The sequence below is a fragment of the Crocuta crocuta genome, unplaced genomic scaffold, assembly GCF_008692635.1.
Source record: "Crocuta crocuta isolate KB4526 unplaced genomic scaffold, BGI_CrCroc_1.0 scaffold163, whole genome shotgun sequence".
Taxonomy (NCBI): Eukaryota; Metazoa; Chordata; class Mammalia; order Carnivora; family Hyaenidae; genus Crocuta; species Crocuta crocuta.
The window spans coordinates 178,645-203,784 of NW_027529533.1; the positions used below are offsets into that span (position 1 = coordinate 178,645).

At 39.7% G+C, this 25,140-nt stretch overlaps 1 protein-coding gene across 1 annotated transcript in view; it reads right to left on the bottom strand.

Annotated features, from left to right (window-relative positions):
- PTGDR (prostaglandin D2 receptor) overlaps window positions 1-25,140 on the bottom strand; it is a 46,116-nt gene that overhangs the window by 10,089 nt on the left and 10,887 nt on the right. The window contains exon 2 of the mRNA XM_077761212.1: window positions 23,154-23,417. Within this exon, the coding sequence (XP_077617338.1) occupies window positions 23,178-23,417 (240 nt within the window). The 3' untranslated portion in view covers window positions 23,154-23,177. The remainder of the gene's footprint in view (window positions 1-23,153; window positions 23,418-25,140) is intronic.

Here is a 25,140-nt window from a genome sequence, read left to right on the forward strand (position 1 = left end):
CCATTGTTCCCTCTCTCAGTGAATGGCATCGCTGCCCATGCAGTTGCTTAAGCCAGAAACCTGGGGTCATCCTGGGCTCTTCCCCCTCCACTGATCTCTGTGTGTAAATAATCACAAACCTGTTTGGACACTTTTCCGATCTTTCCACTTCTATTTCCACTTCCACTTTCTTAGATCTGGTTACCTGGTTATCTGGTTAGAATGCAGGTTAGGAGGCTTCCTAACTGGTTTTCCAGGCCCTAGTTCTATTCACCTCAGTTCAGTTCTCCATACTGCAGCCTGATTCTGAAAAGGAGATGTGATCATTAGACTCTCCTGCTTATTCCTGCTCAGCATCTTACCACTGCCTCAGGTCAAAGCCTAAATTCTTCAACTTGGTATATAAAACCCATCTTGCCCAGGATCCTGCCCTACCTCTCTATAAAAACAAACAGTAGGAGAAGAGACAACAGCAATCAGTTTTTAAAAGTATACATATGGGGTGCCTGGGTGGCTCAGTCGGTTAAGCATCCAGCTTTGGCTCAGGTCATGATCTCACAGTTTGTGAGTTTGAGCCCTGCATCGGGCTCTGTGCTGATGGCTCAGAGCCTGGAGCTGCTTTGGATTCTATCTCCCTCTCTCTCTCCCCCTCCCCCACTTGCACTCTGTCTCTCTCTGTCTCAAAAATGAATAAACATTAAAAAAAATTTTTAAATAAAAGAATACAGATAATGCACAAAAAATTACTGATTTGGCAGGCCAAAGAGAAATATTTTATGATCATGAATTGTTAAGTGGACAAAAGGTAAAAAATTGTTTATGTGAGTCAAAACACAGATATGTAATAAAGAGTATTGCCTCAATTGACAGATGGGGCACCTGCATGGCTCAGTTGGTTAAGTGTCTGACTTTGGCTCAGGTCATGATCTCACGGTCTGTGAGTTCAAGCCCCACATTGGACTCTGTGCTGACAGCTCAGAGCCTGGAGCTGCTTTGGATTCTGTGTCTCCCTCTCTCTCTCTCTCTCTGCCCCTCCCCCACTCATGCTCGCTCTCTCTCTCTCTCTCTCTCAAAAGTAAATAAACATTTAAAAAATAATACTAATAAATTAATTAATGACAGAGAAAAACATTGGCCAAAAAATGCTAAGAATAAAGTGAGGACTAGGATAGAGCCTAGAGGAAGGTATACCAATCTGTAAAATTGAAGTTAAAAATATGTCAAAATAGGGAGCCCAGCCACTGCCACAATTGAACATCAAACAACATAATTATTTAGTGAATTTGATAAAATCCATGTGTCTATATAAAGATTTTAAAAAGAGAGAGTCAAAAGTCATTGTCTGAGATAGTGTGTAAATTGCCCTCTTACTTTGACAACTGGTAACTAAAGATACTTAAGTAGTTATCCAACTTTTCTGTAATAAATATATCTTAGAGTAGCCAAATAGCCTCAGCTGATGAGGAAAAATTCTATTTCACAGAATCATGTTAGCCAAGAATGTAGAAGGAATGACAGGATCAGAAAATCATCACTGACCCCTTTATTAAAATTGCTGATTTTGAAAAGGATGTTCAGTTGCTATGAAAACATTTAGGTATATGATTGCTGGGAACTAGACATTCATATAGGGACATAACTACTACCATAGAGATCATTTTATTATTCCAAGGGGTACAAAAGGTATTAATTGTTCAATAAAGGGCTCAGACTCCTACCCTAACCCAGGGGATAGGGTAGCAGCCAGTTAATGTTATAATAATGTATTGTGTATAAAACATGTAATAATATATATTGATAATGTATTTTCTCTGACATGATAAAACTGCAACATGAGGTACAATATCATCTATTGCATATTTTAGCTAAAATAAAATTCAAATCCATCTAGCTTTCAGATCAGGGCTTGAGGAACAAGTTGATTGGCGGGACAGAGCGGCAAGACGAAGTCAGAGAGGGGACAACTGACTGGGTCTCTTCAACAAGTAAGAGTCATTGAAAGAAAAGATAGGGACCGTGGTAGATCCAGAGACTTAAGAGACACAATGACCAGAAGCAAAGCATGGTCCCTGATTGGGCTCTCATTTGGACAAATGAACTATAAAGGTCATTTGGGAGTAAATTGTGGAATTTGAATCTGGAATAGGTGTTAGACAAGAAGAAAATGTGCTGATGTGGAAAGTTGGAAAACCTTAAGTAAAATAAGAAGATAACAAAAACAGTCAGCAGATAACAGTTGTATTTTGGTAACACACACACGCACATACACACACACACACACACACACACACCTGGAAGACCATACACTGAGGTGTTAATAACGGTAATTCTGGTGGTAGGAATATGGTGTTATCTTAAGTTTTGCTTTTGTTTTGGGGGAGATAACCTTCTATAATGTAAACATTTATTATTATTATTATTAATTATTAGGAGGAGGAGGAGGAAGAAGAGGCTCAAAGAGCAAAGATGGGTGAGGGGTGCCTGCGGGCAGGTGGTGAGGCACAGCACCTCCATTTTTGGCAATGGGTCCACAGCTGGGATGAAGTCCAGGACTGCGGCCTGTTATTTCATCTATCATACCACATTCAATAAATTGAATAAGACTTGTGAGCAAGCTATCCCCAAATCGAAGAGTTTTACAGGCCATTTCTCCCTCTGGGTTCCATGAGAAGGAGTCCTCCCTGTCACTCCTCTGTCTGGGAGCCTGGAGACCTACTGGGGTTTGCCCTGTTACCAGGAAAGTTCTCCAGTCCCTACCATTCCCATCTTCTGACACCTTTGTTGTTGTCTAGGCACAGGAAGGTAGAGGAAGAAATACTTCCGAGGAAGTTGTGGCTGTTCATTTTGTTCTTGGTTCCAAACAGCTTTGAGGCAAAACTGGGTTATAAGAGATTATGCATCTTAATTAGGATTTTTGCAATTTTTATTTTTAAAAAAAGTTTTAAAGTTTATTTACTGAGAGAGAGAGAGAGAGAGAGACAGGACACGCATAAGCACAGGAGGGCAGAGAGAGAGAGAGAGTGAGAGAATCCCAAACAGACTCTGTAGTGTCAGCGCAGAGCCAGACGTGGGGCTTGAATTCACGAACTGTGAGGTCATGACCTCAGCCCAAATCAAGAGTCAGACACTTAACTGACTGAGCCACCCCGAAGCCCCAGGATTTTTGAAATTTAAATCCAACAAACAGAGGAGAAAGTTTAGAGTGAACTCAGAGTATCCAAAGCTAAACCCAGCTCCTGGCAATTGGAAAAGCAGGAGACACATTTCAGGTCCCAACATCGACCCTTGATCAGATCTGCCCTGCATGCACAGACCTCCAGTAAAATTAACCACCCATCAAAGCCACAAATTCTCTCCTTTTCTTGGTGCTCTGTGGAGCCCAGTCTACCAAGATACCAAAAATAAAAACAAAAAGCAAAACCATTAAAGGAGCTGACAGAATTTATTTTTTAAATTTCTGGGGATAGTTATTAGATTATAATTCTATGTCAGCAGTATTAGGGCTTTGAGAATAGTTTTGCATCCTTGATTTTTCCCCGTTTACCATCTTGCTCTCCACTGGGAACTTCCACTCAACAAGATTCTGTATGCTATGCGAGAAAGCCTTTGTCATGTAAAAGCAGCACTAATAACAGAAAATACATGTTTTGTAGCTAAAGAGGACCTTTGGTATATCCCTAACATTAAAGAAAACACCTAGATTATCTTTCAAGTCCCTTGACTCTAAAATTCCAGATGATTGTAAGTTAGACAAGGGTGGTTAAAATGTATTGTAAGTACTTGTACCCCCTCTAGAGGATCAATATGAAAAAAATCAGGTCATCAGCATTTGTCAAGAGTTTTGAAATTAAATTCTCATGTCATTTAAAAGAGAAAGAACCCCGGGCGCCTGGGTGGCTTAGTCGGTTAAGCGTCTGACTTTCGCTTAGGTCATGATCTCGCGGTTTGTGGGTTCAAGCCGCGCATCGGGCTCTGTGCTGACTGCCAGCTCAGAGCCTGGAGCCTGCTTCAGATTCTGTGTCTCCCTCTCTCTCTCTGACCCTCCCCTGCTTGCGCTGTCTCTCTCCTAGAAATACATAAATTTAAAAAAAATTTTTTAAAAAAAAATTTAAAAAATTTTAAAAAAAATTTTGAGAGAGAGAGAGAATATCCTAAGTAGGCTCCTCACTGTCAGCGCGGAGCCTGATGTGGGATGTGGGGCTTGATCCCACAAACCCTGGGATCATGACCTGAGCCAAAATCAAGAATCAGATACTCAACCAACAGAGCCACCCAGATGCCCCAATAAACGTACCACTTTAATGTAATTCCTGTTTCCAATTTGAAATATATCCATCCGGTTTTGTCTGCTATACAATACACAGAAAATGTTGCATCCTGTTTTTCTCTCTTACTGTATTTTGTCCGTAGCATCAGTGTAATCATCACCCCCTTTGAGTAAATCCCAATTGTTCCACTGCTGGACAGCTATGCTGTTTCCATTATTCCATAACAACTATACATAACTTCTTTACGCACGTAGCATTTTCATGTTTGGGATCCTGTTCTAGGACTGAATCTCAGAAGTTGAAATCACAGAATCAAAGAGTATCTTTTTTTGAAATGACAGTACATATTTCCATATCACTTCCTAAGAGGACTGTGCCAATTTGTATATTATCATCAACATATGAAAACACCAGTTCCAGGAAACGCTGAGCCCTGGGTACTCCTGTTATTGAAATGTTTTCATAATTTAGTAGACAAAAAAAATGTTATCTCATTGTTTTGATTTGCATTGCTTTGACTTCTGGTGAGGGTGAGCATTTTTCCAAGCTTAAGAGCTTTATTTCCTCTTTTGAGAATTCTCTGTTCATATTCTTTAAGCATTTGTCTTTTGGGGACTTGATGTTTTCTCACTCCCTGAGCTCTTACTGTTATGACATTATCACTGCCTCTACTAACCATAGCTATCATTTGTTGAGCAACCATAATACTTCAAATATTGTGCTAGTCATTTTACATATACTTTTAATCCTTGTCACACCCAGCTAGGAAGAAGGAAATTGAGTCTCAGAAGAGCTAAGTAGCCTACACAAGCCCACATGACCTTGGACAGGTTACTTTCTACTACAGCTTCTGCCTCATGTAAAGATATATCTTCATTTTATAACAAAGATATTAACCTTTTACAGTATTTTCTCCAGGCTCGTCAGCACTTTTATTTTAGTGCTTTTTTGGAATTACAGAAGTAGTATCTAATACTGTAAAGCATAAATCCTTTACAAAGCCACAGTTATCTTGGCTTTAATTAGGTAGTACATCATGGCCATTTAAAGTGTCAAAAAGAATTCCACTTCTGAAAACAATATTGTATTGTATATTAACTAAAATTTAAATGAATAACTTTAAAAAGATAAATGATAGGATTTAAAGATAGGACATGCTTGGATTTCTCTAAAAACAAATATGGGCCTAGTTTCAAATTGTTAAACAGTTATTTATGTATCATATATTGACTAATCCTTCTCTTCCTCATTGCCTTATGATGCATTCTTTGTCATTCATATAGTAAGATCTATATTTGGACCTGTTTTGTTGATCTAGCTTACACTTTGTACAAATATCACATTGTTTTAATTACCATATCTTTGTAAGATGATTAAAACACAACTAACCCTCCCACAACTTTTTTTTTTTCCAGAATTTTCTTCCCTTTTTATTTTCCAAGTAAACTTTAGGATCATTTTATCAATGCAGGCAAAAAAATATTTTCTTTTAAAGAAGGAACTCAAAGCAATAGGATTTTGGTTGGGGTTATATTAAACCCACAAATTAATTGAGACACAGTTTTTTTCATATCTAGTCTTCCTGACCAGGAATAAACATCTGGGTTACTTTTCCAAGTCTTACTTTCTATTTTAAATATAATTTGCATTTTCTTCTTCAGGCATCACCTCATACCTTGTTAAGGTTATTCCCAGGCATTATGTGTGTTTTAGTTGCTGCTGCAAACAGGATCTATTTTGGGGTTTTGTCTGTTTTTACATAGGTTGCTGCTGATGTTGTTTAAATGTTACTGATTTTTATTTATTTTTATTAAGCTATATTTATAAACTCTTATTCGTTTTAATAGTTTATCAGATGATTCTTTCATATTTTCTAGAAACACAATAATATTAGTCAAGAATGATGTTTTTCTTTCTTATAAGGTTTTGTGTAGAAAAGAATTAATATAGCAAGTCTAAAATAGCTTTCTTGGAAAGGCCTGCTTGCAAGTTGGCTTGTGGTTGGGTCTGGGAACTAAGATCTGGGCAGGGTTCCCACCATTCCCTAAGTGATAAGTGTCACTTCCCGTGCCTAGACTGTACAAACAATATGACCTATAATGAACACCTGCCTTCCTTCATACATTTTATGTTCCAGGCAGAGGCTGCCTGTGTGACCAACCCCCAATAAAATGCTTGGTCACTGAGTCCCTGATAAGCATGTTTGGAGGACAACATTTCACTGGTATTGTCACAATTCTTTGCTGGAGCAATTAAGTACGTTTATGTGACTCCACTGTAGAGGACTCTAGGAAGATGGTACCTGATTATCTCTGGACTTCACTCCACATGCTTTCTCCCATTGCTGGTGTTGCTTTGTGTCCTTTCACTGTAACAAATCATAGCCATGATGTCAACTATATGTTGACTCTTGTGAGTCCTTGCGGAGAATCCTCAAAACTGAGGGTGGTCTAAGAGACTCCGGATGCAATCTGTAATGCTTATCTCTTCTGTGTAGTGTGTTTGTCAAGTCTAGGTATCAGTATAAACAGGCCTGCACTGCCTGCCTCAGATGGAGAAAAGTTTGGACCCTCCTGATTTCATCTCCAGCTGTTCTTCTCAAGAGCCTTCTCCCCAGCAACCCCCCAGCCCCCTAGGGGCTCTGATGGGGAGACTTGGAAAGTGATGGCTTCAAGTAGCTACCTACAATTGCAAATTTGTATCAGTGTCATATCTCCTTTATATTTAATTTTGTTTTGTGCTGTTTCCCCAATTAGTTAAGTTTGTCTTTCTAATCTTCCCACTGCCAAAGAATCACTTTTTAGTTTACTTATATGTATCTTTTCATTCTTTATTTATCTTTATCATTTTTAACCTCATTTTGCTTAGGGTCTGTGTTCTTTTTCTAAAATTACAAATAATGTAATCCCTACTCTTTTTTAATATTAAAAGTATTTGTTGGAGTGCCTGGGTGGCTCAACTGGTTAAGCGTGTGTCTCTTGATCTCAGCTCAGGTCATGATCTCATGGTTCGTGGGTTCGAGCCCCACATTGGGTGTCTGTGCTGACAGTGCAGAGCCTGCTTGGGATTTTCTCTCTCTCTGTCTCTCCCCCTCTCAAAATAACTACATAAACATTTTTTAAAAAGTATTTGTTGCTACACATTTCCCTCTAAAATACAGAATTGACTACATCTTATACTTTTTTTACGTTAACTGATCTTGCTTTAATTACTAAACTCATACAGTTGTCTCATTTAAGATATTTTCACTATGTTTCCATAATTGTTTGATAGTCTGAAAACTTAAAATATGTCTTATTTTGGGTAATGTATTAGGCTAGACTATTCAGACTAATCCTCCAGTTGAAAATAACTAAAAAATGTGCAAAGATTTAAAAAATCTGAAAAGCATGAAAAAGATGATAAGAGAGTCACGTTTTATCAAGCCAAAATCTAAATGAAAGTGGAGATTTAGAGGGAAAAGCAGACACTGATGTTGTTTTTGCCTCTGAGGACCTCCGCCAACTAAAGAAAGTTGGTTTTTATTTTTTATGGTTTTCAGGGCCCACAAGTTCAGAAATTCAAGTTTAAATTCTGGCAAAGATGGAGAGTATAATAGGAAACCTTCCCCCATAAGGCTAGGATCTCAAAGGGCTATTTCCTCAGGTTAAGAATGAACCAGAAATAAACCTATTCTTTTCCTCTAATCCCCACCCCCAGGAGACTAAGAAAAATAAGATACTTTTTTGATGCTGAGCAGTGCAGAGGGAGGAAAGAAAAGAAAATTCTATCCTAGGGAACTTATAACTACATGCTTGTAGTGACTGTGTTTGTAACCCCGATTCACCTCACATAAATGGTCCAAAAAAGGCATGAAATGGTTTAAAGTAATCCTGGACTGACCTCAGGTGCCTAGCAAATGCAGTTCTTCTCTGGAGGAAGGCACCACCATCTTAAGGGTCAGAGAATCTCAGAAATAAGAGCACTTAGCATCATATCAAGCTCACCAGGAAATGAGGAGCCAGAAACACACCTACAATGGCTTCAGGTATCATTATATAAATTCTCATTTTGAATTCTAGGAACCAGATAGATTTGGATTTACTAGAATTTCCACACTGTATAAAATCTTGCCACACTCCAGCCAAAGCACAAAACTCAAGAACTTAATAGATTCAGATGATGAAACTCTAAAAAGTCAATAGGCAAAAGGCAGATAACCCTTATGAATGGGAGAAGATTTGAACAAATCCTTTACAAAGGGAGAGCCAAAAGCCAATAAACATAGAAAAAGGTGCATATCAGGAATAGGCAAATTAAACCACAATATGATACCAATATAGAGTCCCAGAACGGCTAAATTAAAATAGACAGTATGAAGTACTGATGAACATGTGACTTGACTAGAGCGTTCAAATACCGCTGTAGAAGTATAAATTGATACAATCCAAATACTTGGCAGTATTTACTAAGGATAAAACCTTATGACCTGGCAATTATTTTCACAGTTATATCCTTAATAGAAATGCATGCATATGTTCACCAAAGATGTGTGTACCAGAATGTTTATTATCATTTGTAATAGCCCAACTAGAAACAACTCAAATGTCCATCTACAACAGAATGAATTAATCTATTGTATAAATTCATACTGTGGAACACTATATACTGTAATAATGAGAACAAACATAACTATCTGAATGTGGATGGATTTCATAAGCATAATGGTGAGTGAAAAATACCAAGTATATACTGTGTCATTCTATATGTTGACATATATTAACTTATATGAAGTTCAAACGTAGAGAAAGTTAATATGATATGATATTAGAAGTCATGAAAGTGGTTACTCAATATGGGTCTAGTTGGTAGCTAAAGAAGGATTTTTGAGGGTCTGAGATTCTTTTTGTTTCTTTCTTTCTTTCTTTTTTTTGATCAGCAAATGCTAAATTAGTTTTATTACTTATTTCTGCCACTTGGGGACATAAATAATACAATGATATACAGTTTGGTTATCCCTTATTTGAGGAGATTTTTGGAAACCTTTATATTTTGGGCCCATAATCTCAGGCTTTAACACACCCCAGAATCCAAAGAATTAGCATTATCATTACTATACTCTTTTATGTATCCTAAATAGGTTTTCTTTCCATCTTTATGGATCTGTTGAAACCAAAAAATCCGAAATGCTTGTCACTTGAATAAGAGGAAGTAGATTACTCTCTGCCCACAGTATAAAGTGTTACAGCAACTCTTCTGAAGATGGAAGGCCCTGTAGGAAACCAAGACTCACCAGCCCCCCTTGGCCAGCACTGCGTGGTTGATGCTGCTTAGCCCCCATACATAATCATTAATGAAAGCATGTTTTGCGCTGGCCTCCTTTGTAAATATAACCAAATCACAGCACATACTCTCTGAAAGTGTCATTGCTTTCCTACACATGCCACTCCAGATTCAGCACTGACTATCCTTCATGGACACCTGCCTTCCCAAGTGAAGAATAAAAACAAAGCTGCTCAAACTTTAGTGGGCATTCCTGTCACAGGAATAAAAGGTACAGAACAGGAAGTACAGTCAATGGTATTGTCAGAGTGTTGTATGGTGACAGAGGGTAGCTACGCTGGTGGTGAACACAGCATAAGGTATAAAGAAGTCAAATCACTGCTCTACACCTGAAACTAATATAACATTGTGCTTCAACTATATTGATTGAAAAAAAAATTCCTGGAGAGGTTGTTAAAACACAGGTTCTTAGAATCTACCACTACAAGTTCTGATTCAATAGTTCTGGGATCTGACCCCCCAAATTTGCAAGTCTTTCTTTTCTTTTCTTTTATATTTTTTTTAAATGTTTATTTATTTCTGAGAGAGAGAGAAAGACAGCGTGGGCAGGTGAGGGTCAGAAAGAGAGGGAGACACAGAATCTGAAATAGGCTCCAGGCTCTGAGCTAGCTGTCAGCACAGAGCCCGACACGAGGCTCGAACCCCCACACCGCGAGATCATGAACTGAGCCGAAGTTGGATGCTTAACCAACTGAGCCACCCAGGTGCCCCACTTTTTTTTTTTTTAATTTAAATTCTGGTTAACATACAGAGTAATATAAGTTTCAGGTATACAATTTAGTGATTCAACACTTCCATAATACAACGGTCTGGGATTCTGATGGTATTCTGTTTCTTGGTCTGAGTCCTGGCTACTTAGTGTGTTTACTTTGTGAAAATTCATTCCCTCATCTACTTATAGTCCATACACTTTTCTGTATGTGTATTATACCTTAATAAAAGTTAAAACCTTTCTAAGGAAATATTGAGGAAACCTAAGTAAATTGGGAGATAAAATAATTTAGTCAATAGATCTAGCCAGTACAATCTCAATTAAAAAACAAACAGAAAACAGCAGGGTTTTGTTTGTTTGTTTGTTTGGTTTTGGTGGAACTTGGCAAGCTTACTTAAAAAGTTACGTGGAGGGGCCCTTGGGTGGCTCAGCTACGTATGCATCTGACTCTTGGTTCTGGCTCAGGTCATGATTTTGCGGTTTGTGAGTTCAAGCCCCACCAGGCTCTGTGCCGCTAGCATAGATTCTCTCCTTCTCTCTCTGCCCCTCTCCTGCTCGTTGTCTCTCTCTCGAAACAAATAAACTTAAAAACAATTTTATATGGAAACACAAAGCAGTAAGGTTAGCAGGGCCCACTTCAAAAAGAACTAGGTGGAGGTGCCTGGGTGGCTCAGTTGGTTGAGCGTCTGACTTCAGTTCAGATCATGATATCACGGTTGGTGAGGTCGAGCCCCGCGTTGGGCTCTGTGCGGACAGCTCAGAGCCTGGAGCCTGTTTCTGATTCTGTGTCTCCCTGTCTCTCTGCCCTTCACCCACTTGTGCTGTCTCTCAAGAAAACAAAAATACAAATAAAGAAACCCCCACCAAAAACTTGGTGGGAGGACTGAATGTACTAGGTATGAATAAAACTACTAAATAACTAAGACAACAGGCCAATGGAATAGTACGCGGACTAGAAACTGGCATAGGAATCTGGAAATGTGCTATATGACAGCGATGACATTTAATATCAATAGACTTTTCAGTAAAAAGTTCAGTTGGAGACAACTGGGTTATTTACATACTAAAAATGGAAAATCAGTTATCTGCATCATGCCATGCACCAAATAAATTACAGATGGATTCAAACCCATGAGTAAAGGACAAAACTATAAAGCTTATATAAAATAATAGAGAGAAATCTTTCTTGATTGCAAGTTAGGCAAAAATTTCTCAAATAAGACTTTAAAAAACTTAACCATGAAATAAAAGCTTAGTATACTACATTCAAATAAAATGAAACCTTCTATTCGTTAAGGGGCACCTGGGTGGCTCAGTCTGTTAAGCGTCTGACTTTGGCTCAGGTCATGATCTCAGTTTGTGGGTTTGAGCCCCACGCTGGATTCTGTGCTGACAGCTCGGAGCCTGGAGCCTGCTTTGGATTCTGTGTCTCCCTCTCTCTCTGCCCCTCCTCCACTCACATTCTGTCTCTGTCTCTCTCTCAAAAATAAACAAACATTAAAAAAAATTTTTTTAAGTCACCATAAGGAGACTGAAAGAGGGATTATACAATGGAAGACCAGTTTTGCAACACAGAGAACGGACAAAGCAACAGTAGGACAGACATCTTCAAATCAATGAGACATTTTATAAAAAACTGAGGCAAAAATTTTGAACAAAAGCTTTATAAAAAGAGAACTTCCAAAGAGCCAATAAAGGTATGAAAATGTTTGCATCATTATTATCGAGAAGGAAAACAGGTTAAGACCTCAATGACATACCATTTACAAACTTACCAGAATGGCTAAAACCTATCAAGTCCAAAAGTACAAGTACAGCAATGGAAGCCACCAAACGGTGCCGCTGGTGATGTGAGTTGGAAAACAAGTTTTACAATACAATAAAATCAAAGATGCACATACACTGTAATGCTGCTCTCCCACTCCTGGGTATATGCCAACACAATATGCCCAACACAATACATGAGAAAAATACCTATTACAATATACCTATTTGTAATAGGTAAATCCGGAAACAACCCAAATGTTCACTGATAGCACATGATACAGTCATACGATAGAATACTATTTGGCAACAACAGCATATGAATTGTAACTATACATACAGCAAAGCTGAATCTCAAGCAGAATATACAGTGGATGCCGTCCAGATCCCCTGTCCCGGGCCAGAGCACCATCCCTCAGCTCCTGTGAGGACTGGTTGCTAATAACTTGCACTTGGCCCCTTGCTCTAGACAATTATCCTTGGCCAAAAGGGTGCCCCCAGTACCTCCTGGCCAAAGACTTTTTATGACATGCTGTCCCAGGTATCCCCGAGGGACCAACACCAGTGCTTTCCATGCTCCTGAGCTCCCTTGGGGATCAGGCTGAAGCTGAGACCGCATCCTTGCTTAGCTCCTCTCCCTACCCTGATTCTTTCACCACCTTCCTCCTGAGCGCACGAGCTCCGCAAATCACATACACCTGATTCCTCATCCTTACCCCTGCACTGGAGACATATTGCTAAGCTAGAGAGAAAGACACAAAAGGGTACATGTATTATGATACACACACAGGTGGTAAAATAAAGAAAAGCCAAAACATGGTCATCCCTAAAGTCAAAAGAGTGTTTACTTCTGGAGCTGTGATCAGGGAAAGGCACACAGGGGCAATGTTCTATTTCTTAACCTGCATGGTGTCTCCATGGATATTCACTTTATAATTATTATTTTAAATTGTACGTGCGTGTTTATGCACTATTTAGCATGCATCACGGACACAAAAGAAGCAAAGTTCTGAGTAATTAAAGAGTTTTTTTGTTGCAACTTAAAACGTAACAGAGAAGACGAACAGTTTTAATTTCTCCTTTTTTAGATTTGTTGAGATTTTTCTTATACCTAATATATCAAGGCTTATAGCTATTCCATGTATCACATTTATCAGTAAAATGTGCTATGGGTTTTTATGTAATTGGCGTATCCGTTAATTTAACAGTAATGATTGTATTAGTTATCCATGCTGAAAAAAATTACCCCCAAATTTAGCAGCTTTAGAAAAAAACAAAACACTTTTTTCTCACAGTTTCCGTGAGTCAGGAATCTGGTCACGGTTAGCTGGGTCCTCTGTCTGGGTCTCTCACAGGCTGTAGTCAAGGTGTTTCTGCGGCTGTAACTACCTCAGGGCTGGACTCCAAAGGCTCCACCTCCAACAATGCTCACGTGATTGCAGGATTCACTTCCTTGTGGGTTAGTGCACCGAGGGCATCAGCTCCTCGCTGGCTGTTGGCTGAGTGACCTCCCTCAGCTTTTTGCCTTGTGAGCCTCTCATAGCAATGGCAGCTGGCTTCCATTAGAGCAAGCAAGCAAGCAAGGCAGAAGCCAGTCTTTTTTGGTCACCTAATCCAGAGTATAACATCTCAGATGTTCTTCACTGTATTCTATTTATTAGAAGCAAGGTGCTAGGTCCAGCTCACACTTGAGGGAAAGAGATTACACAACAGCACATACACCAAGATGGGTCACTGTCATTGTCATTGTCATCATTCCAATGATCTAAATCACCAGTTGGCTTGTCCCTTGTTGCTTTGGAGAATTGCTAACCATCATTCAATAAACAAAATCCTGACTGATACACATCCTGGATCACAGTTTACAGAATTTTGCATGCACAAAACCATTAAATCCAAACTAATATCTAACAGTCAGAGATTCTTTAATTTTTTTAATGTTTATTTATTTTTTTAGGGGGGGAGAGGTAGAAAGAGAGGAAGACACAGAATCTGAAGCAGGCTCCAGGTTTTGGCTGTCAGCACAGAGCCCGACTTAGGGATCTAACTCACAAGCTGGGAGATCACGACCTGAGCCAAAGTTGGACACTGAACTGACTGAGCCACCCAGGCACCCCTAGAGACCTGTTCCTTAGGACTGAGTTTGGGGCTCATGTTTGAAACACTTCATTTTCTCTGCTCACAACACTGCTTTCCATATAGCATGTCTCCTCCGCAGTCACATAGGCTTCTTGTTGAAACTGTTTTATTTTTTTATTTTTATTTTTTTATAGTTTATTGTCAAGTTGGTTTCCATATAACACCCAGTGTTCATCCCAACAAGTGCCCTCCTCCATGCTTGCTGAACTGGTTTTAGCTGCTCTGGAGAGCCAACGCTTATCTTTCTTAAGGTGCCTTTAAGACCCCAAAAGTGAATCGTGAGTCAGTATCAAAGCCGATGCTTAAAAACAGACCCACCTAAATATATTCTTCTTAATGAATATAAATCCAAATTTTGAGTTATGTGGCGCCAGAAACATAAATATATTTATACAACTGTCTTTTTGTCTATTTGATCTACCTTTGATGGGGGGATGGCATGAAGATCATCCATGCCAAAAAATTACTCAAGAAAATTAGTGATTTTTTTCATTTTTCATGTTTCCAGTGCTTTTTTCTTTGTATTTCTATTATCATATTATTTTATCAAAATAAATCCAAGCTGTAAGGTATTCACTCCTGATTGTAATTTACAGCCCCAAATAGACTTTTTAACCACTTAACCATTTAAAACTTTTACTGCCTTAAATGCTATTTTGCCTGATATTACTTTTATTCACATTTTAAGGATAGATTTTTGGTCCCATTTTAGCTTTTTGGAATCATTTTCTTTTGAATGTGCCTATCATAATCAGTAAATCATTGATTGCACTTTGTCTTTCTAATTGAGAGTTCTCTGGGTGGGCTTTTTTTCCATTTCTTAAAAAGTTAAATTCAAGTTAGTTAACATATAGTGTAATAATTATTTCAGGAATAGAATTAATGATTCATCACTTACATAGAACACCCAGTGCTCATTCCAACAAGTGCCCTCCTTTATACCATCACTCATTTAGCTCATTCCCCCACCCCACACCCCACCAGCAACCCTAAGTTTGTTCTCTGTATTTCAGAATCTCTTATGGGTTGTCTCCCTCTCTGCTTTTATCTTATTTTTGCTTCCCTTCCCCTATATTCACCTGTTTTGTTAAATTCCACGAGTGAAATCATACAATATATCTTTCTCTGACTTATTTTACTTAGCATAATACCCTTCAGTTCCATCCACATTGTTGGAAATGACAGGACTTCATTCTTTTTCACTGCTGAGTAATATTCCATTGCATATATTCCACATCTTCTTTATCCATTCATCAGTTGATGAACATTTGAGTTCTTTCCCTACTTTGGCTATTGTTGATAGTGCTGCTATAAACATTGTGGTGCATGTGCCCCTCTGCTTTAGCACTTTTGTATCCTCCGGATAAATTGTCTGGGCTTTAAATTGGGGAAAATTAGGGGCGCCTGGGTGGCTTAGTCGGTTAAGCGTCCGACTTTCGCTTAGGTCGTGATCTCGTGGTTCGTGCGTTCGAGCCCCGCGTGGGGCTCTGTGCTGACAGCCAGCTCAGAGCCTGGAGCCTGTTTCAGAGTCTGTGTCTCCCTCTCTCTCTGACCCTCCCCTGCTCACGCTGTCTCTCTCTCTCTCTCCTAGAAATAAATAAAAATATATAAAAAAATAAATTGGGGAAAATTAAAAAGTCCTTCCCAATTCACCATGAATTATGTTGCATGGCACTTACTGTTTCCATATCCTATTTTGTACTGATAAGAAATTAATGCTGGCAAGCTTTCAACTTCATTGTTTACCCAGTGTCAATACAATGTGCCACTAGACTAAACTTAAACATCAACGGTCTTTGATTTGAGGCTTGATGTGTTCAAATCTATACCCTATACTACAGCACTCCATAACATTTGCACTACATTGTATTATTTTTAACTTCTAATTTGTCCTATGTTTCCAAATGGATTCTAAGCACTTCTAATGAATTAAGAATCAGTAGAAGGCTCTCCAAGGTGACTGAAAATATACTTTCTTATCAAATTGGACTTGACTATGCTTTATTATCATTGGTTTTAGCAATTCAGTAGCAAAAAGAAAAAAAAACAGGTTTATTTCTTACTCTCCCTATATTTGACCATTCTCTGTGACCAGAGCATGATGGATTCTGAATATGTTCATTGCAAATATTTTTTTTTTAATGTTTTATTTATTTCTAGGAGAGAGAGAGAAAGAGAGAGAGACAGTGTGAGCAGGGGAGGATCAGAGAGAGAGGGAGTCACAGACTGAAACAGGCTCCAGGCTCTGAGCTGGCAGTCAGCACAGAGCCCGACGCGGGGCTCGAACCCACGAACCGCGAGACCATGACCTAAGCGAAAGTCGGACGCTTAACCGACTAAGCCACCCAGGTGGCCCTCATTGCAAATATTTTTAAGACTGGTTGCCTCCAAGTACATGCAGTTTTTAAATTTGTCTGGAAGATTAAATCTTCATGTAGCTGATATCGGGTGAGGCCTGTGATTTGTTTCAACAGGTTAGAGATTTGTGCAAAGGCAGGAAAGCAAGCCCTAATTACTTTACCATCCTTTACCTGTGAGCTCAGCTTTGCTCCACCTGCAGGCGGTACTGGGAATAGCCAGACCAGCAATTCTAGCCTCACTCATGAGAGGAATGAAAAGAGATGTGCGTAAAACACTCTACTCCAGTAAGGCAAAATTGTTTTTACCATCTTAAAATTGCCTGATAAAATTTTTACATTTTTAGCTTAATTTAAAAGTTAGTTTAACGTTTATACATTTTTGAGAGAGAGAGACAGAGCATGAGCTGGGGAGGGGCACGGAAAGGGAGACGCAGGATCCAAAGCAGGTTCAGGGTCTGAGCTGTCAGCTGAGCCCAACGCAGGGCTTGAACTCATGAACTGTGAAATCATGACCTGACCCAAAGTCAGACACCCAACTGACTGAGACACCCAGGCGCCTCATACATTGCTAATTTTATTAATTACAGCTTGCTATTTCCTGGATAAAACTGAAACACGTCAATTTCCACATTCTGTGATAGCAGGAAAATATGGAGCAAAAGTATTTTCTCCTGCATTTATTATTTTCACCTTTGCATGGCCTAAGAGAAAAATCCTTGTATGCGGGAACGAGAACATTCCTCTCAGATACAGAGGACTCTCTGATCAAGTCATAGCAGCCTCTTATAATATTACTTACATTTTGGGGAAATCATGGGAGAGAGCACCTTTTATTCAATATATATTTATAGCCCTTCTATTGAACATGTTAGTTATTAGGGGGGAAAAAGAGAAAAACAGGAAAATACCTAGTCCTCATATCCTTTAAAACCTAGGAGGGAAGATAAAATGTATGACGTATTTTTTAAAATATTCAAAAAGTACAAATTATAAAACTTTAAAAATAGCTACACATATTTTATTGGAGATTTCTATTCTATAGAGAGCTAAAAAATACTTTTAAATCCCAAATGAAAGCCTACCTATACACAGAATCTCTGATAATATTTTTGTGAATGAATGCCCTTTAGTTGGTTTTCTTTCACAATAGAGTAACTTCAGCCTTGGGCCCAAGGTGCATCTGCAGGAGGCTAAGCAGCAGCATATCTGAGGGAGCACCTCTATCTTTTTGGGGCCAAAAGCTCCTCACTGCCATCCTTAGTGAGCATTTGAAAGGACTGCCTGCATGTAAATGTTATAACAGCCTTAAGAACATTACAGATAAAATAGAGTCAGGTGTGAGCGATGACCCACAACTGAAAAGATCTAAGACTCAGAGGTCGGAGAAACATCATGAATTGAGTCTATTGCATATTTTGCCTTTTTGTTTTTCCTTTCCTTTTTGCATGGAGCAGTGGTTCTCAAACTTGACCACCCATGAGAATCACCCGAAGAGCATGTTAAAGCACACTTTGTGGGCCCACCCCACGAGACTCTGATTCAGTAAGTGTGAGGTGAGGCTGGATGAGTTCCTGGTGGTGCTGATACTCTGCTCCAGGGCCATGCTTTGAAAAGCACTGGTCTGGAGCACAAAGATCTTCAGTTAAATGAGCAAGCAGGCCGTGTGGCAAGGGAATGTCTGGAGCCATCGAAGTGCTTACTCCTTGTGGGATTCCTTCTCTCTCCCCTAAAGTTTCAAGAATACCTGGCCCAGTCAGCCTCAGACTGACTACTGGAACTAAATTAACAGTCCTCACAGGTGGCCCTTTATTAACTTGGCTGGGTAGTGTGTAATTAAAATCCACAGGTAGTCCAGAAACTTCACTGGAATCAGTAGCTGCAAGCCTCCGTCTAGATAAACCGGGGATGCTTAAGGGGTGAGGGGACTTTGTTCAGAATTATCCCCTTCCCTAACTTGCTCTTGAGTATACTGAAACCAAGAAGCAGGAAACGGCCAAATCATACACAACTGAAAGAAAAGCAAAAGGCATGACTGAATCATAAGTTGGAATCCTTCCTGTCAGCTCTACCTATGAAAGAGCTGTGATTCATCTTGCTCTCCCCAGTGTTTGAGTTCAGCTCCTCCTCACCTCTTCCCCTCCCTGGCAACAGGACACTCCCAAGCCTGCACATCTACTGTCTTTGTACCCCTCCAAGTAGAAAAATTATAAAAAGGGGCCCATTCCTCTGAGTTGATGCAGCCCACAGCCAGGTGAGCAGGGCCAGGGTTATATTTCAGACCCACCTACTTAGCCAGTGTTCTGGTGGAGTGCATGGACTGTACAACTGCATGGGGGGCCAGTACACCCTCTCCCACCCCATCTGGTGCCCCATCTATACCATCCACAGTGCATACCACCAGCATGATCTTCCTCGTATTCTACTCTGTTTGCACACTGGCTTCAAGGTCTCCAATCTTCCACCTCTGCACCCAACACTATATGAAACCTGCCTCTCTTTTCAGCCTTTTTGCCACCTTTGCTCACAATTCCTAAGCATCTGCCAAACTAAGCTTGGACATGCACACTCCTTTACTCCTGTGTGGCTTTGCACATACAATTCCTTTAGACTAGAAAGCTCTTCCAGGGCACCTGGGTCGGTCAGTCTGTTAAACGTCTGACTTGATTTCAGCTCAGGTCATGATCTCGTGTTTCATGAGTTCATGGAACTGTGAAACTGTGATGTTAGCACAGAGCCCACTTGGGATTCCCTGTCTCCCCCTCTGTCTGTCTGCCCCTCCTCCTTCCTGCACTCAGGAGAGTCTCTCTCTCTCAAATAAATATTTAAAAAAAAAGAAAGTGTTCCCCCTATGTTTGCTTGGTCTATTTCTAGTCATTTAAAAAAATAATTTTATGTAAAAGAAACATGGCCTTATTTTAAAACTTGGAAAATGCAAAGAACTATGGGGAAACACCAGATTAAAAGGTTAACTGTGATTCACACTTCTGATTCTTTGCTTTATTTTTTCAAAATATTTTCTATACATGTATATTTATGGATCATACCTTTAAAGTTTGTATCTTGCTTTTTTCATCTAATATGACATTGTAAGATTCCTTCTGAACTATAAACTATTGGAAGACATCTTTTTTAATGGCTGCATAATTCTCATGTTTATTTGTGTATACAATTGATTCTTTTTTTTAAATATTTTTATTTATTTCTAGGAGAGAGAGAGAGAGAGAGACAGCATGAGCAGGGGAGGGTCAGAGAGAGAGGGAGACACAGACTCTGAAATAGGCTCCAGGCTCTGAGCTGGCAGTCAGCACAGAGCCTGACACGGGGCTCGAACCCACGAACCGCGAGATTATTACCTAAGCGAAAGTCGGCGCTTAACCAACTAAGCCACCCAGGCGCCCCTACAATTGATTCTTAAACATGAGGAGATAGAGCTATCATCAAAAACTTGTGTGTAACTTTTGACTCCCCCAAAACTTAACCACTAATAGCCTGCTATTGACTGGAAGCCTTACAGATAACATAAACAGTCAATTAACACATACTTTGCATATGTTTTATATACTGCATTCTGACAATAATTCTTTCTTAAATTTTTTTTGTATCTCTAATCTACACAGTTTGTGAGTTTTTTTCAAATTGTTGAAAACCTTCCAAATTTTTTCCAATATATTTGAGAAAATAAATCACAAAACAGTGAACCTGTGTAGTTCAAACCTGTGTTGTTCAAAGGTCAAGTGTATAGTATATCTGAAGAGTTTGTTTAACCCTTGTTTGGTCTTTAGATGGCTTCCTTTTCATTTTTTTTCAGATAATAAATAACACTACAAAGCAGAGTTTAGCACATCACTATGACAGTCCTTCTGTTTATTCTAGAGAGCACTTTTAGGTTCTTGTTACGTGCTGTCAGATTGCTATCCAGAAAAGGTAGTCAAATTTACAAATTCAGCAGTCACATTCCTCTTATTTAATAAAATACTCTCTGTTATTGAGACTCAATTTGTTTTTTTGGTTTAGTCCTTGATAATTTCATTTTAATTTGTATTTCTTGGATTAGGTTGGAAATTTTCCTACATTTATGAACCACATACAGTTCCTCTTATGCAACTATCTCTTGGGGTCTTTTGTCCAGGATTCAGCCAGAGTCAAACTTCCTACTCATTTTCAACACTTAAGCATCTCGTCACTGAGAAGCTCTCCTGATGATCCCACACACAACCCCAAGTTCAGACCTCATCTTCTAATTGGTCTATGTGTGCCCATTTACTCTTGGGACTTCTAAACGTTATTGTAACTGTTTACATGACTGTCTCCCTCACTGGACAATGAAAACCTTATGGGTTAGGGCCGAGTCTTAGGTATTCTTTTCTTTAGCACCTAACCAATTGTCTGTCACAAGGTATGTGTCAGTTAAGACTTACTTAATGATCTAATGAATAAATGAAAAGAAATAGAAGATCATTGAAGAATGGACTTCTAACTTAACTTGGCTTTCACCAAGATGGTATATCTACACTTTGTATTAAACAGAAAGGATCACTAAGTCCTTGGATAAAGCTATGCAAACTCGTTTAGACTAATATAAATGCTAATAGAAGAGCATATAAAAATCCACACTATGGGGCGCCTGGGTGGCTTAGTTGGTTAAGCGTCTGACTTTCGCTTAGGTCATGATTCGCGATTCGTGGGTTTGAGCCCCGCGTCGGGCTCTGTGCTGACTGCCAGCTCAGAGCCCGGAGCCTATTTCAGAGTCTGTATCTCCCTCTCTCTCTCTGACCCTCCCCTGCTTACGCTGTCTCTCTCTCCTAGAAATAAATAAAATTTAAAAAAAAATCCACACTATGAAACCGTGAGGGAATGAAATATGACTGGCAACTGTTTATTCAAAAAAAGAAAACTAAACACTTTTCTTTCATTTAAAGAAACTTCCTCTGCAAAATATTATAAAATTATGTTTATTGACTCATCTGAGACCTTACCAAATTATCTTGACAGTTATCATAGCATACCTTCCAAAAGGAGAGCACAATAAAAGAGGCACCTCCTCTGACAATAAAACACATATGTATTTACCTGTTAAATATACAAATAAAAGTTAAACTTGAAAACAAATGCAGTTTTTATCAAGTCATCCTCTCAAATCATAGCTTGTATATTCCTAATTTGGCCATTTCACAGTTTTGTTATACCTAAAATAAACAAACAAACATATATACATACATAGAGATCCAGGCTAATATATCTCTGAGATAAATCAGAGATGGAAAATGGGGTTGCTGCTACACTGGAAATAAGGCAAACATTCTTCCCTTTGGAAGGGATGGCTGGGTGGGGGTCTTGGGACTATTTAAATGCAGCCAGGTGTCCAGCTCAGAGTCTCTGAGTGTGCTGTGGAAGAAAGGGACCTCAGAGGGGCTGAAACCCCTCAGACATCAAAGGTGCAAGTTCTTACCTACAAGCTGGATTTAGAGTTTCTTGTTTGGCTTATTAGCTGCAACCATATTTTCCCCACGTTTCCATTTTGGCCATAGTGTTTTAACCTTTGTAAACATTTAAATGTACAATTAAAGTGCTCACTTGTGCTCCATCTGAGCCACATCCTGCTCTGATTTTGAAAGCATAGCTCTCAGGGACCTCACTATGATCTTACTGTTCCCACAAAGAGCAGAATATGGCTGTTAATAGGTGGATGGTTAAGGTTGTTGACATCATCCTCAGTTGAGGCTGGCTGAGTCCTGGGTGCACTTTTCTCTGTGCCAAATGCCCTACTGTTTCACACAGCCAAACGCAGTGAACGTGACTCTCTGGGAAGTCATACGTCACCATTTTTCAAAGAAGCATAAATCCCTCCTGCAAAGAATCCATCAATATAATAAACAGATAAAATGAAGTTTCCAAAAATGGAAACATTTTGTAACCCACTCCCAAATTTTGATTCCTACTGACACTCCTACCTGAATATACAAGAAACTAGACTTCAAAAGATAAAAACTAGTTTTTCTTCTCCGAGTTGGGGACCACCGTCACATCTTGCCTCATGTCTACTTATTATGGACTGCCTCTCCACATGAAGCAGTGAGCACCATTCCAGAGGGTGGCCGGCAAAAGCCTCTCCCAAACCCTGACCTGGCTGTGCTTCTCACCCCACTTCTCTGCGGAGCATCTATAATTCACACTATTATGATACAAAATTAACCAATCAGGTTTCACTATAAATGGATAGGATAAGAAAATTTAAGAACACACATATAATGATAAACAATGGTGTTTCTACTGGAATCTGAATAAACACCCAGCAGTGTCCTCATTCTCTCTAAAACATTAGGGACACCACGCCCAAATGTTGGAACAATTAATGTCATCGCTTTAAGACTGTTCACTTCGGTTACACTATATGAAATTGCAGTTGCTGTTCATAACTCGAAATGAGAATATCGACTGAACTGGTTTATGACTACAGAGTGACCACAGAGTGTTAAAAATGTTATCAAACACTTTTGAAAACACATTGAGGTGTTTTGTTCTGGGAGATGGCTTTTAAATTGTTAAGTTTTTTTTTTTTTTTTTAATCATGGTTCTTTGACAGAAAATGTGACATACTCCTCAGCTTACCAGAGACTGGGTGGTGAAACACTGTCACAGGCTGGATTCCATGTTAGTTCGGCAGGAATTACCATACCAATTTCTGTCCATAAGAGGTCTTATGAAAATCTTGTGAAAAGACATCCGAAATACCGGTGTTCTGAAAATTATGAAAATCCAAGGGTCCACAATGGAGATTACAGATAGAAAACGCAAGGCTCGGAGGTCTTCCATTTCTTCGAAGGCTCTGTTTTTCTCATTGACTGCTTTAAATGCTTCATAGTAAGCACGATACTGTTTTGAAGAAAAACATCCCATTACGACATTGAAAGGCTGATGGTAGAAACAAATTCACTTACCTCATTTTGGAAACATTAATTTCTTAGGAACATCGTGACTTGGCTTGGAATATTCATTTTTGGTAAATTTGTAATCAGCAAAGGCCACTGCAGCTGATAGAACAAGTGAGGAGTTTGGAAGGTGCAGGGCCCACCTGAAGGCTCAGCGGAAGCAAATGCTCCCAGCTCCCAGGCTGCTCTACTTGCTGTGAAGCTGCGCGGCTGGGATTTCCAGGTCCCTGCCGGGCTGTGCAGAGGATGAGCGGACACGGGGCATGGGACAAACCCAGGCCACCAAATCTTTTACAAACAGGATCACTACACTTCTGCAAACACCGAGATTCTCTTTTCTCCAGTTTTCCTTTCATTCTCCTGCCTGCTTCCTGTCCTCCTACTACCCCAGAAATAAGCCTTGCTTGTGAAATGTTGCATGTTTGGAGACAACGATGAAAGAGAAACTTTTAATCAACAAGGAGACAGGAAATACTCCAGTGGGGAAGATAGGAGGAGACTCACACAGGACCTGTTTAACTCATGCGAATTACTTATTCTTAGGATAGATGGTTATCTTTCTGTGGTTGACATCCTCTTTTCAGACTAGGACACACACACACACACCTACGCGTGAGTGCACACACACACACACACACACACACAGAAATATAAGGCTACTTACTTGTGCTTGACCACTCCTATCGTCGATCTTCCCCTGAAGTCTCTGGCCTCCTTGGAGCCCTGCAAACTGTCCCATCCCATGGCTTTTCCTGCCACTGAGCCACCATGGCCAACACTTCAGCCAGCACTACTGTTGCCTGACACTCCGCTGGGGGCCAGCCATTATATTCCCTATGCCTACTGAGAGTCTAAATCCATAATGGGACAAAATGGACTTGAATGGGACAGAAAGCATGCAAACTCACCATTACTGGGAGGGGTTATGAATAACTGTCCAGACCAGACCAATTCAGTGCAATCAAGGAATATGAGATGTGTTTTCCCGTAATTGCTTCCTTAGTTTTTACTCTATTTTCTATAGAGCATTTCAGTGTGTGCAGACATTCCCATCTTAAGTGCACTTAAGAAGATACACTTAGGGGCACCTGGGTGGCTCAGCTGACTGAGCACTGACTCTTGGTTTCAGCTCAGGTCATGACCTCATGGTTCATGGGTTTGAACCCTGAGTCAGGCTCTACTTTGACAGTGGGGAGCCTGCTTGGGATTCTCTCTCTGTCTCTCTCTGCCCCTCCACTATCCACATGTGTGCCCTCTTCCTCTCTCTCAAATAAATCAACGTTTTTAAAAATAATAAACATATGGTATTTGTCCTTCTCTGCCTGACTTATTTCGCTCAGCATAACACCCTCAAGTTCCATCATGAGGAAGATTTCATTCTTTCTCATTGCCATGTAGTATTCCATCGTATAGATAAACCACATCTTCTTGATCCATCCGTCAATAGTGGGAGAGAGGCAAACCATGAGAGATTCTTGAATGTTGAGAATAAACTGAAGACTGATGGGCGTGGGGGGGGGAAGGGGAGATGGGCATGGAGGAGGGCACTTGTGGGGATGAGCACTGGGTGTTATATGGAAACCAATTTGACAATAAACTACTTGTAAAAATAATAATAATAAAGAAGGTACACTTATATCTAAATGCCCTCTCCCATCATCACTGAC